Source organism: Ciona intestinalis, unplaced genomic scaffold (genome assembly GCF_000224145.3).
Source record: "Ciona intestinalis unplaced genomic scaffold, KH HT000051.2, whole genome shotgun sequence".
Classification (NCBI taxonomy): domain Eukaryota; kingdom Metazoa; phylum Chordata; class Ascidiacea; order Phlebobranchia; family Cionidae; genus Ciona; species Ciona intestinalis.
Window position 1 is genome coordinate 49,711 of NW_004190373.2, and position 13,547 is coordinate 63,257.

General features: G+C 40.3%; 3 protein-coding genes across 4 annotated transcripts in view; 2 read left to right on the plus strand and 1 right to left on the minus strand.

Moving 5' to 3' along the window:
- LOC100176812 (dynein heavy chain 5, axonemal) overlaps positions 1-6,256 on the plus strand; it is a 24,476-nt gene extending 18,220 nt beyond the window's left edge. The window contains exons 48-62 of the mRNA XM_026838047.1: positions 81-245; positions 471-708; positions 901-1,040; positions 1,221-1,352; positions 1,653-1,824; positions 2,062-2,201; positions 2,493-2,657; positions 2,977-3,171; positions 3,415-3,565; positions 3,844-3,962; positions 4,218-4,367; positions 4,624-4,836; positions 5,071-5,199; positions 5,338-5,476; positions 5,648-6,256. Of these exons, the coding sequence (XP_026693848.1) occupies positions 81-245; positions 471-708; positions 901-1,040; positions 1,221-1,352; positions 1,653-1,824; positions 2,062-2,201; positions 2,493-2,657; positions 2,977-3,171; positions 3,415-3,565; positions 3,844-3,962; positions 4,218-4,367; positions 4,624-4,836; positions 5,071-5,199; positions 5,338-5,476; positions 5,648-5,952 (2,553 nt within the window). The 3' untranslated portion in view covers positions 5,953-6,256. The remainder of the gene's footprint in view (positions 1-80; positions 246-470; positions 709-900; positions 1,041-1,220; positions 1,353-1,652; positions 1,825-2,061; positions 2,202-2,492; positions 2,658-2,976; positions 3,172-3,414; positions 3,566-3,843; positions 3,963-4,217; positions 4,368-4,623; positions 4,837-5,070; positions 5,200-5,337; positions 5,477-5,647) is intronic.
- A 745-nt stretch (positions 6,257-7,001) lies between these two features.
- On the minus strand, positions 7,002-10,215 carry LOC100179136 (pancreatic secretory granule membrane major glycoprotein GP2). 2 transcript variants are annotated; one of them, XM_026838044.1, is made up of 8 exons: positions 9,988-10,197; positions 9,758-9,871; positions 9,033-9,241; positions 8,819-8,982; positions 8,395-8,640; positions 7,858-8,011; positions 7,513-7,702; positions 7,002-7,460 (listed from the first exon to the last, which is right to left on the minus strand). In XM_026838044.1, exons 1-8 carry the CDS (start codon positions 10,055-10,057, stop codon positions 7,213-7,215), a joined length of 1,395 nt encoding a protein of 464 aa, XP_026693845.1. In that variant the 5' UTR covers positions 10,058-10,197; the 3' UTR covers positions 7,002-7,212. The 2 variants fall into 2 exon arrangements, with proteins under 2 accessions (XP_026693845.1, XP_026693846.1); XM_026838045.1 differs by lacking the exon at positions 8,395-8,640 and having other exon boundaries at positions 7,151-7,460; positions 9,988-10,215.
- A 1,756-nt stretch (positions 10,216-11,971) lies between these two features.
- On the plus strand, positions 11,972-12,545 carry LOC104266493. The gene is made up of 3 exons (XM_026838046.1): positions 11,972-12,106; positions 12,164-12,261; positions 12,341-12,545. Exons 1-3 carry the CDS (start codon positions 12,055-12,057, stop codon positions 12,536-12,538), a joined length of 348 nt encoding a protein of 115 aa, XP_026693847.1. The 5' UTR covers positions 11,972-12,054; the 3' UTR covers positions 12,539-12,545.
- Positions 12,546-13,547: the final 1,002 nt, after the last annotated feature.

The window sequence follows — 13,547 nt, forward strand, 5'->3', positions numbered from 1 at the left end:
TGTAATATGGGAATGTCACCGATAATTCGCATGTGTTATGACAAGTTATTAAGTAATCAAACAACATAATAACCATGTAGACAACCAAAGTAACAGCTGAAGAAGTGAGCGACAAACTGACGATCGCCGCAGATACCGAAGTCAAGATCAACACGGCTCGTGAGGAGTTTCGTCCCGTGGCCACTAGAGGGTCAATCTTGTATTTCCTGATCGTGGAAATGAGTTTGGTCAATGTTATGTACCAGGTAGGTGGGGTAAGATGGGACATGGGAGGTTTATCGTCCAATTTGATAGTAAACAAAGAATATTTACAGTAGTATATACCCGTATCTTAACTCTATTTGGTAGTAAACAAACATTGTGTTCTTGACACATGCGGTAGTGACAGTAACTGAATCAACAATATCACATGTTCAACACCTGTGTTATCGTTTCCCCACAACGCAAGAATAACCCCCCCCCCCATGCAGACATCCCTTCGTCAATTCCTTCAACTGTTCGACCTCTCCCTCGCCCGATCTTCCAAATCCCCAATCCCGAGCAAGAGAATCCTCAACATCATCGAGTATCTCACTTACGAGGTGTTCCGATATACATCTCGTGGACTTTATGAGGAACACAAGTTCCTCTACGTTCTCCTCCTCACATTGAAGATCGCTCTCAACACGGAGAGGATCAGCCATACTGAGTTTCAAACGTTCATTAAAGGTGAGACATGACCAATATTCCTGAACACCTGGGTGTTGGGGTGATGGACCACCTTTAGTCTTTTGTCTTGTCGTTGACGAGGCCTCACCCATATAGAATAGAATGTTCTTGAACCGGTTTACCGTTTGCCATTTATCCAACGGTACACTGTTTGTCTTTTATCCCCTGGTACACTGTCCATGCTTTAAACAGGTGGTGCAAGTCTTGACTTGAACGCATGCGAACCAAAACCCAAGAAATGGATTCTCGACATGACTTGGTTAAACCTCGTCCAACTAAGTAGGTTGCCACAATTCTCACAACTGTTGAACCAGATAAGCAGGAACGATAAGGTAGGTGGTGCTTAACAGTGGTTTGTGCTTGCATTGTAATCAGAAGGTACTGGGTTCGGGGCTTGAAGTTGAAACTATTGTGGTTGCGTATGTCCTTGGGAAAGACACTTAATGACAATTGCACCAAATCAGTGGTCACTAATGGGTTGTTCAAATAACCCCCTCCCCCCCGATATTAAGGGATGGAAGGCTTGGTTTGACGAGGAAGCCCCAGAGGAAGCCACAATACCCGAAGGTTACAGTTCATCACTCGATACTTTCCGTAAACTCTTGTTGATACGAGCCTGGTGTCCCGATCGCATCACTGCTCAAGTAAGTATTGTTGAACAAGATGTTTATAATATATATTTCAAATCGAATTGTTATCCATTTAATTGATTGATTTGCAGCTTACTAAGTTACTTGGTGTTTGGTTTAACAGACACGCTGTTAAACTCTTAAATTATATTTCCCCTTTTTCACCTCAGTAAAACTAATATAAATAATGAACGACCGTTGAAATAAAAGCTTCGTTCAGGATTGTCACTTTTGATTGTAACAACTACAACGATAAAGTGCTAACCTTAGATCTCACCCAGGTAGAATAATTATTAATCAAACCCCCCCCCCCAGTCACTTCACTTCATCGCATCCACGATGGGTGAGCGTTACACCGAGGCCGTCCTCCTCGATTACGAGAAGATGTTGTTAGAATCGGAGAAGACAAGCCCCATGATATGTTTCCTAACTATGGGGTCGGACCCCACCGATAACATCGAGCGCTTGGCGAGGGGGAAGGGAATTCGTGAGTATTGTTCATTATTAGAACGGTGACCACAACTTTCCATCACCATTTTCACCTGATGCCAAACCAATATTTCTAACACAGACGTCGTTACCTTCCAGATCCGGCAACAAAACAACTATAAACCATGAGTGTAGCTTGTGTGTATTTTCATGTTTTTGCAACTGAATGCAATCACTATAGCTATTATGATGGTCATATTTAATATTCCAATATATTGACGACATACCCCTCCAGCGTGCCGAGCGATATCCATGGGACAAGGGCAGGAGGTCCACGCACGCAGGTTGTTGACGCAAAGTTTTGGTGACGGGGGTTGGCTGTTGTTGCAGAACTGCCATCTTGGGTTGGATTATATGGACGAGCTGCTTGAACAGGTGTGAATATTGTGTTCCAACGAGAATATTTGAAACATAGAAATAATATAAACCTTTTCGATTCACACGTAAGCATCCCTGGTGTTGGGGTCTGGCATAAATACTACACCCATATAGAATAGGTATACACTTTGATCAGAGGATACCGGGTTCAATGCTCAATGCTTTCACTAGAGGACGTATGTGTCTTTGGCCGTTAACTTGTAAGCGGGCATAATGTGCAAGTAACATGTTTATATAGCAACAAAACACTCGCATACACACCCCACCATAACCCCATACCCTCCCCAGCTACAAACGAACGAAAGCATCAACGACCAGTTCCGAACTTGGATAACGGCTGAAGTTCACGCAAAGTTTCCGATCAATCTTCTCCAATCTTCCATCAAGTACACCAACGAGCCCCCCCAAGGGTGCAAGGCGGGGTTGAAACGAACATACGCAGCAATGACGCAGGTGTGGTTCTTGTTATTGTTGTTCATGGGGTTTATTGCTACTATTGTGCGTGTCAAGGCTATTGAACTTTGGTAAATCATAGTTTAACTACGATGCACAATTGGGTGTTAGGTTCAAGGCTCGGCGCTGCTACCATTGTGGGCGTATGTGTCCTTGGGCGATAACTTCAACCCAATGGTCACTAATAGGTTGTTTAAATTGTCAGCCCCCCCCCCCCCCTTAAAATGGGTGTCGGGTAATGGTTCCATGGCCTCACTATATTTCCTCACCCGCATAGAAAGGAACCACAACTTAGTTTAAAATTATTTTTTGATCCCAGGAATTCCTTGATATTTCGAACATGCCTCAGTGGAAACCAATGTTATTCAACGTTGCGTTTCTTTACACAACAATACAAGAACGACGTAAGTTCGGCCCCCTTGGTTGGAACATTCCCTACGAATACAATCAAGCTGACTTTAGTACGAGCGTCCAGTTCGTTCAAAACCATCTCGATGATCTCGACATAAAGAAGGTATCTGTGATGTCACAATAACTTCCAAGAACCGATATCACAGAATAATTCAAACATTTATGTCAATTGCATATCATCCTGATACTTCAGTTGATGTTGAATGTCTTGTCGCAACGACTGCTGATTAGTATTCTCGATATAACCTTGTGTGTAAACATAAAAACCTAACTTATAATTGTTTGGGGATTTTTAAAACGAAATTTTCATTCATGAATTTAATTTTATCCCCCTCCCCCCCACCAGGGCGTATCATGGAACACAGTTCGTTACATGTTGGGTGAAATACAGTTTGGTGGACGAGTCACCGATGATCTGGACAAACATTTGCTTAATACTTATTGCAAGGTGTGGTTCGGGGAACATATTTTCCACGATAAATTCCAATTTTACAAAGGTGAGGTTTTTATTTATATTGGGGGGGTCCTTCAGTAAGTTTCCCACTCAACTACTTTACATAATGAACGTGAACCAGTGTAATTCTCCCCAAGATCTAATTATGTTTCAAATGTAATCTGCTCCATGTTTATATTTTTTTAAATTTGTTTGTGAACATTGCCCATCACCCTGGTATATTGGGGTGACCGGCATCTCCTGAACCCCAAGTCCCGTGTCATGAGCATCCATCCAAATTACTTTATTTATCAAGCACTGAATATTCACTTTATACCACAGGTTATACAATCCCTAAAGGCAAGACCATTGCTGAGTACCACGCCTATATCGATAATCTACCACTGGTTGATTCACCCGAAGTGATGGGACTTCATCCTAATGCTGACATCACATATCAGGTATTATGACATCACATACCAGGTATTATGACATCACATACTGCATATTATAATGTACATTGAGATTCAATCATGTTTTGCTGTTTTTTTTGTAAAATATTTTTTCAACATTATCCGAACAAACAATACTTACAAAACATACAAAGCTGGAACATCTGCTTTTAACGATGCTCTCCACTTGGTTGTTTTGATTATTTTGATCTTTGCTTTGGTAATGGAAGAGATAAATATATATTATGTTTATGAATATCGCAGACAAACTTTGCGAACCTCGCGCTTGGTACGATTGTTTCGATTCAACCGAAGGAATCGAGCGGGGGAAGCGGGGAGACGAGGGAGAGCGTGGTGTTCAAGATGGCCGACGAAATGTTGGAGAAACTGCCGGCCAACTTTCTTCCGCATGAGGTGGGTGTGGTGGGGTTCATAAAGAGGGGGGGTGTCCCTCAATATCGGTTACCGTGAAAGAGATCGTCGGCAAACTTGGCTTGGAGGAAATGTGTCCCTGTTTTATACGGATAAGGTTGTTGTTGGACGGCTTAGGATTTAGGCAGAGTTGTCCCATAACCCTAACACCTATGAAGTTACAATGAAGTTGAGAACCAGACTACTAATATATAGTGTGTGAATAATAACAACTTATAACTTATACCCCCCCCTCCAGGTGAAAAGTCGCTTACAAAAGATGGGGGCCATCCAACCAATGAACATTTTCCTCCGTCAAGAATTGGATCGAATGCAGCGTGTCATAACTGTGGTTCGTACGACCCTCGTCGACCTCAAACTTGCGATTGACGGAACGATCATCATGAGTGAGAACCTTAGAGACGCCTTGGACCAAATGTACGACGCCAGGATTCCAAGCTTGTGGCAGAAGGTGGAGTTAAAACTATCGATTTTGTGTTATTGTTAACCCTAATAACAACAATAATTTTGTGTTAATATTTCACTGAATTCATTTCGCTTGTGTTTTTGCCTTTTATATTTCTTCATGTTTTAGTTTAAAACTTGTTGTATTATTTCTGCATGAATTTCATCTTTAGTCTGTCATGTTTATGCTTGGGTGATTTCATTTTGATCACAAATAACCAACAATCTCCTTCCACCACAGATTTCATGGGAATGTTCCACCCTGGGTTTCTGGTTCACCGAATTATTGGAACGACATATCCAGTTTCATACGTGGATATTTGACGGGAGGCCAAACCAGTTCTGGATGACCGGGTTCTTTAACCCTCAGGTTAGTTGGGGGATACGGGGTCAAGGTTTGAATAAGTCGAGAAAAATTAAAAAACTAATATTAACATAAACTGTAATAATAAACCACCTCGAATATATTTCAAACTAGTTTGTTTACTAAATCAAAAACCTTCTTTAGGGTTTCTTGACAGCCATGAGACAGGAAGTTACGCGTGCCCACACAGCCAAGGGGTGGGCGTTGGACAGCGTGGTCCTTTATAATGAAGTCACAAAGTCGATGAAAGAAGATATAACATCGCCCCCTCCAGCAGAAATTGGTAAGTAGGGGGGTGGGTATAAGTCAGTTATATAATTAAAACAATAACCCACAAAGTTACATACGCAGTAACTCATAGGCAGGTACGAAGTGTATGAAACAGAACACCCATGTTATAACGACTACCATTGCCCCACGAAACACAAGGATAAATAAGTTACATTCATTACAGGCGGTGTATATGTATATGGTTTGTTCCTTGATGGGGCGGGTTGGGATCGAAGAAACGTCAAACTTGTTGAACCGCAACCGAAAGTGTTGTTCACATCGATGCCGGTGGTTCATGTTTACGCCATAAACACGGCATCGCCGAACAAGGATGACAAGAAGGGGTCAATGAACGTCTACCATTGCCCCGTGTATAAGAAGCCCCGTCGTACCGACCTTACCTATGTTTTCCCGCTTTTGCTACGCACGGTGCAAGTGCCCGAACATTGGACACTAAGGGGCGTCGCTATTTTATGCGACACAAAGTAAAAAGTCCAAGGTTTCACAGTTGGGAGGATTTTTGTAAAAAATGTAAATATTTGAGATTTATGAGTGTTTTGTATTTAATATAAAAATGATAAAATATATTTTTCAAATTTTAATAAGTTTCATGCGAGTGGTGTTTATAATTAATGTTAGAACATTTTAAAATACTAGAAATGAACTATTTATTTTATTTAAAAATCTAGAACTTAAATCTAAGAATCTATATATTCATGTTTTACTTTGTTGTTAGCGTTCAGTATTATCACTGTGTTAAAAGTAGTGAAAATAAAATGTTTGGTTTGAAATAGTTTGAACGAATCATTTGACTGGAAGTTTCAGAATATCTAGTCATGGCCGGACATAAACTTGGAAAAAAAACGGACAAAACGTGGATTTGGAGGAATTAGTTGATTGAATGAGTTAGCTGGGGCGATGGTGTTCCTCCCACTAGGTGTCGCTCGGGGTATCTTGCTTCGATTGTCCCTGCTAGCGAGTCTCTTGAAACAGTAGGTGGAACGCTATCCCTAGTCTCATAGGGTCTAAACCCAATTATCGTTTTGGAATATCTGGCCCCGATCATAAAGACGACTCGGCCAGTGTTAAGTCTGTGTTAAACATCACTCGAAAGTATCTGAGTATATCTTTGTTGTTGATTCGTATTTGATCGTACATGGATTGCAACAACGGGCATGACTATTATGCGGTACACTTTATTGAAAAAGAATATTCCAACAGTAATAAAATAACAGTTGTAACTGTGCATAGCAACGACGACTGCTATATACCTTACCTACAGTGTATACGAAACAAGTGGAATAGTGACTATATGTGCTTTCGGTTTCACACGATACGAACGGGTCGGCTTGTATGAACCAGGTGTAGATGATATCACGTCATATAAATTGTTTGATGAATATTTGAAAACACGAGACAAGAAGAATCGTGTCGGGACTTAACAGAAAAATAAATAAATAAAAAATGATAAAAATGGACAAATCATCGATATAACGCGAAATATCAACTGCTGGTCACGTGGTGCTGATGCTCATTCATTCGTGACCGCATTTTTATCCTGGTCGTAAACTTTAAGAACAATTGCGCAAAATGAGACGTAAACTTGCCATTGCTTTACATTCTCAACCAAAGGCGCCGAACCTTTTAAAATGCGGGGGAGACAGGGATCGATTCAGTAAACACACGTATAAAACATTGTATTGTGACGTAATAATAAAACGCGTAAAAACGAGGTAGAAAATATTAAAATTATGAAAAGTTTGTTCCCGGGAGATGCATGTTGTTGCTGCTGGAGGAAGACCTTCCGATTCCCGCCGATAAACTTCGAATCTCCCGATCTCCATGGAAACGTCGCGGGAGCCTGTTATCTACGTCATAATGCTTTGTTCTGTGTCGTCTGCGTCGAAGATAAATCGCGACACAAATGACAAATATACAAATCGCGCTGATCGCCGCTATCGTGCCCATTATGACGTATTCGATCCGAATTTTGGATTCTGGAAAAACAATGATGAAATAACTGAAGCATGAAACACCACGTGACTTTACCTTCAACCAGTGCAGGATCCAACCGCTTGGTGGCGGTGTCGAGCCCTCTTTGTGACATCATAGAAGGATTGTTACGTATTAGGAATGGACCAATAGCAAGCCGTATGTCTGGCTCCCTGTTCGCTTCGTCCACCGAGCGGCGCACGCGAGCTGGTGATGACGTAATGTTATCACACGTGGGTTGGCAAGCCTGTGACGTCATAGATATTATTGTTACGGTCAACGAGGTTTGAGTTTATATAACTAAGCTAATATAAGCCATATATATAGTTACTTAATACCAACGTTTCGATTTTAAATATAATCCCCTAAAAAATAATAATTTCAAAATATAATTGCGTTTGCCTGTTGATACAATGTGACGTTGCACACCCCGACCACACAATGCAAGTACACTGGTAGATCACGTGACCACGAGAATATCTGGAACGAAAACAACGATTTGTTGCTGGGCGATGATTGGTCCATATTCACTGTCGGGTCCAGCTCGCTGGGACATCTAGCGGATGGAAAATATTACAAAATTAGATATTGTGCCCGCAAACGTGTTGGTAAAATCCGGCGCTTTTGTAATCTACATTCCCCCGTCTCTCGCCTTTGGATTAACCAAGTTACTCAGTTTCCTTGTATTGTCAGTTGTACTGTAGTAAAGTCAGTGTATGCGTTTCGTTTGTCTTTGATTATTTTAAAGCTTGTATGTTGCTGATTTCGTTGCAACATAATATTGATGGTGGTTGTGCCATCATCTTGTTCGAGTAGAAGCGCAACATTTGATTGCTTATAAAATGGAATGGCTGCGACCCAGTCTGTGTTTTAGATCTTAAATATTTTCCACAAGATCTTAAGTTAAGTAAATACATGATAGGAGTATAAACAACCAACCCTCTATCAACCAGTACGTGGGTGAACTCGGCTCCCGTTGTATCGGCCGCACTCGTTGCTATGCAACTCTTATACGTCACGGTGAGGTCTTTTTGTGACGTCATCAACTGCACCTGTGCGTAGACACGTTGCCCGGTAACCAGGGTGGCTGGGGGTCGAAGGTCAGATAGAGGTGAAAGGTCAAGGGTCGGAAACATTTTCAAATCGATGATGAATTTACCGTAGGCGACCTGACGTTCCGGTTGGCTGGTGACGTAACAATCAATCAAGTTTGACGTAACAATGTGAGACCAATTGGTTGTTACGTCACAGAAGCAATCATGTCGTAAATTACGTAATAATAGCAAACAAGATTTACCCCACAGTTTAATATTTCAGGTTTTTTAACATGTTGACGTCACGAACAATGACGTCATCAACTTACTTAATGGCTGGCGATATTGATTGTCGGAGAGAGGTGACGTAATTACGCGGGTACACGCATGACCAATCAAGCAGAACCAAATTATCAGGTGATGACGTACTAGATGACGTATTCGATGACGTATCAAGGAAGAGTCGGTTTTTATAAACAAAGTTTCTTCCTCTCTGTAATGCATGAGGTTAGTAAGGTGGTGTGAGCGCCATCTACCGACCACCTTTTTAATATTTGTTCCACAGTTGGAGAATATATTCAAGGTCACCACGAGTTCATCTCCTACGTCACGTGACCAACATCGCGCCTCATCGCGTCGACCGCGACCTACGTAAACCAACTTCCGGTCAACCGTCCCAGCTTCTTCTCGCACCAGGGACTTCCCCACCACCAACACTATCCGATCCCTCAAACACCGGACGTGAGGTAATTCTGTGTATTGTGACGTCATAGTAATTATACATTGTGACGTCATAGCAAAACTTTAGCCTAACTGTCTATGAATTAAAACTGTAATTGTTTTTATCAATTATCAGATTAGGGAATTTCCCATCGATTTAAAAAACCTTTTGAACACTCATGCTTGTGACGTAACAATAAAGAACAAGAATTTACAAATTCAATCCAACAATGCTTTTAAACTAATCACTATGACTTCATAATTAAGTTAAGTAAACAATTGACCACGTGGTTGGTTTAGAAGTTTTAATTGGTTGAACATGACTTTCTATTGGGTGTGATGTCATAATACTCCATTAAAACGTAATCGATGCAAACAATAACATTGTTGTGACGTCACAATGTTCAAGCAATTTGTAGAACAGCAATGATTGTTTTGTCACAATCACCGATTGTACCATGCCCCGACAAGCATTTATTACGTCACAATAAACCTGTCGCGACAAAACCGCGACGAAATAATAAATGAATAAATATTCGAAACTTAACTGTTGTCGCAGAACCGTCCGTGGTAATCTTGTGCGCATGCGCAGTAGAATCCCCCCATCGCGTACGGACGTTCCACACAAGTTGCATTGTGACGACATAATCCTTCCTTGCAAGCTGTTCCCAACAAATATAAAATTATTAAGTAATATAAAATAACTTGTTTTTATCTCTTCGAATAAATCAAATAAATAAAACAACGAAGAAGGTATTATTATGACGTAACGATCTACCTGGCGTAAATGCTGATGACGTCAGCAAGAAATTTAAAAAACACAGAAAATAAGATTCTGGATTCTTCATTCTGCGGAAACAATGTATATTGTTACGTCACTGTATCACTTATGACCTATCTTGCTGTTGTATTACGTCACAACCCCCTTTATTCAGCCGCACATATACAAACGTGCCCCTACCAACATCCACCCCCCTATATATATCTACTACCACAAACTTTAACTTTATTATATGAATGCTACCTCTTGCTGACAAACTTATACGAATGCTACATGCTATACTGTGCTCACCACCACCGCTGACAAACTTAATAACATTAGAACCCTCGCCTTCAACTCACCGCGTGTGAAACGCTCGATTAGACAGCGCGAAAGAAAAGCAATCTTAGTGACGTCATAAATGACACTGTCACTTTATAAATGAACGAGAGTAAAAACGTTACATTATGACATCACAATCAACAATATTATGATGTAATAAAATAATCAAATAATGTACGTTTTCGAGGTTTGTGACGTCACAGTAGCAGCGATATCGCGTAAAGCCTTCCGGTCAAGTCGACCATTATAATTGAACAATGGTCATTATAATTTGGGAGCGACCGCTTAAAATATTAAAAGCTTTTGGTTACAACTTGTTCGGTTCTAAAGTTTACTCGAACTGATGTAAATATTTATGTTAGCTTACGTTGCAACGGTATGGGAACGTGTGAAAATAATTGCAATATGAAATAAGTTTCTTTATTCATAATGTTCATTATTACGTCACGTATAAACACAATAAATTCAAGTATTTCTAGAATTTCTAAACCGGATGTTTCAATTAAGTTTAATTAAACATAATTGGAACTAATTACTACGCGCGGATGAATTATCCTCGGATGAATATATTAGTTAATAAATTATTCGGATCTTTATATCACGTGACAAGTCCTCTGATTGGTTGGGAGGATTTCTCGAATTCACTTCATTGTGACGTCAATAATGAAACATAATGCAATAATTATGACGTAATAATGATTTGTGGTAAAGATTATGACGTAAACAAACATGTCACGTGACACGTGGGTAAAATATTTTGAAATGTTCTAGAACACGGGTTGATTATTACGTCAAAATCGCAATTTGTTCTAAATGAACAACCACGTCATAATAAACATATGTTACGTCACAATAATAAACCTGCGACAAGTTTAAATGACGTCAACGCTACGTGATTTTAAGTGACGTCGCGTACCGATATTACCTAATCAGAACGTAGGTTGTTTACCGCCATCATGCGGATAAGAAGGAACAATCACAATTTACGACTCGCCGTATGTCAATGTCAATGTAACAAAGCTATCTATGACGAATATTCGGAATAATAACCTTATATGTTACGTCACAATGTACATTAACACGTCATATATTGAAATAAGATTGTAGATATCTCAGACAATGATGTTGTGATTGTTGTTGTGACGTAATAAACGACAACAGTTACGTTTGAAATTAACGAAATTACCCCGAAGTGCCATCGTCGCGTCGAGGGTTCTTCAGTTTACTTGTCGTTGCTATGACGACACAATACGACTGTGACGTGATAAATAGATGTTTCGCGTTGGAGAGCGATCGTGGTCGACGTTAGAAACGACTTTCGCCCGCACAAGTACCCCGCCCCCCACATATGTAGAAGTTAGTCGCTGCTGTCGCTATATTGCGATTATGTTCCATAGTGACGTCACAGAATCAATCATGACCTAATAATCGATGAATTTCTTGATTAAACTAATGGACAAAGTAGATAGTGACGTAATAAAGGGATAGGAAGTTTAGAACGAAGAACAAAGAGGTGACAGTGACGTCATAAATTGGCAGCGAGATGTCATAATAGAAATGCTTTATTAAATAGTAATGGCAACTTTTGTGCCAAGTAGCAAAGATTACAATATATTTAGAAAATATCGGATGCGGCGCAGAAACCGAAATATTTGTATGAATTGTTGGAAACGACAGTCGTTTTATGCTTTGTTTGATTGTTACATCATAGAGTTAGAAACAATTGGCATTGAACTAAATACAATGAGACAATCAACATTATTGTGGACTATTGTTACGTCACTTTTATTAATAGGTAAGTCATTATGACGTAATATTCAAACAATATAGGGTTTTAATTGGTTTGTTGTAGGTCACGTGGGTTTTGTGACGTATGCTCAAGAAGATGACGCAGCTGATGACGTAGCCGATGACGTAGGCGGTAATGACGTAGATGCTGGTAACGCAACGGTAAAAAATATTTTCTTGATTTATTTTAAGTAAAATAATCAAACATGCTGACGTATAAATTGTTATTGTGACGTCACAGGGCGTCGCGATTTGCTTCCAATGCAATTCAACCGATGATTGCGCGGTCGAACAAGAAGCGGGGAATTCTACAGTTCAAGAATGTGAGGCCGGCCAGCATTGCTGGGTAAGTTGGTTTAATATCGTTGGTATCCTGGGTTGGATTATGGTCAAGTACACGAATAGTATACCTTGGGTGTTGGGGGCAACTCTGGTCTAAATCTCACGTCCAAGTTACTGTCCGAAACATCTGCTGATCATGAGTTTAGTATCCAGACAGTAACTTGGTCCATCATCAGTGTAAAAGGGGTTACTATCCACCAAGTTACTGTCCGAAACATCTGCTGATCATGAGTTTAGTATCCAGACAGTAACTTGGTCCATCATCAGTGTAAAAGGGGTTACTATCCACCAAGTTACTGTCCGAAACATCTGCTGATCATGAGTTTAGTATCCAGGCAGTAACTTGGTCCATCATCAGTGTAAAAGAGGTTACTATCCACCAAGTTACTGTCCGAAACATCTGCTGATCATGAGTTTAGTATCCAGACAGTAACTTGGTCCATCATCAGTGTAAAAGGGGTTACTATCCACCAAGTTACTGTCCGAAACATCTGCTGATCATGAGTTTAGTATCCAGACAGTAACTTGGTCCATCATCAGTGTAAAAGGGGTTACTATCCACCAAGTTACTGTCCGAAACATCTGCTGATCATGAGTTTAGTATCCAGACAGTAACTTGGTCCATCATCAGTGTAAAAGGGGTTACTATCCACCAAGTTACTGTCCGAAACATCTGCTGATCATGAGTTTAGTATCCAGACAGTAACTTGGTCCATCATCAGTGTAAAAGGGGTTACTATCCACCAAGTTACTGTCCGAAACATCTGCTGATCATGAGTTTAGTATCCAGACAGTAACTTGGTCCATCATCAGTGTAAAAGAGGTTACTATCCACCAAGTTACTGTCCGAAACATCTGCTGATCATGAGTTTAGTATCCAGACAGTAACTTGGTCCATCATCAGTGTAAAAGAGGTTACTATCCACCAAGTTACTGTCCGAAACATCTGCTGATCATGAGTTTAGTATCCAGACAGTAACTTGGTCCATCATCAGTGTAAAAGAGGTTACTATCCACCAAGTTACTGTCCGAAACATCTGCTGATCATGAGTTTAGTATCCAGACAGTAACATGGTGCAATCATCATTGTAACTTTGTTGTAACTC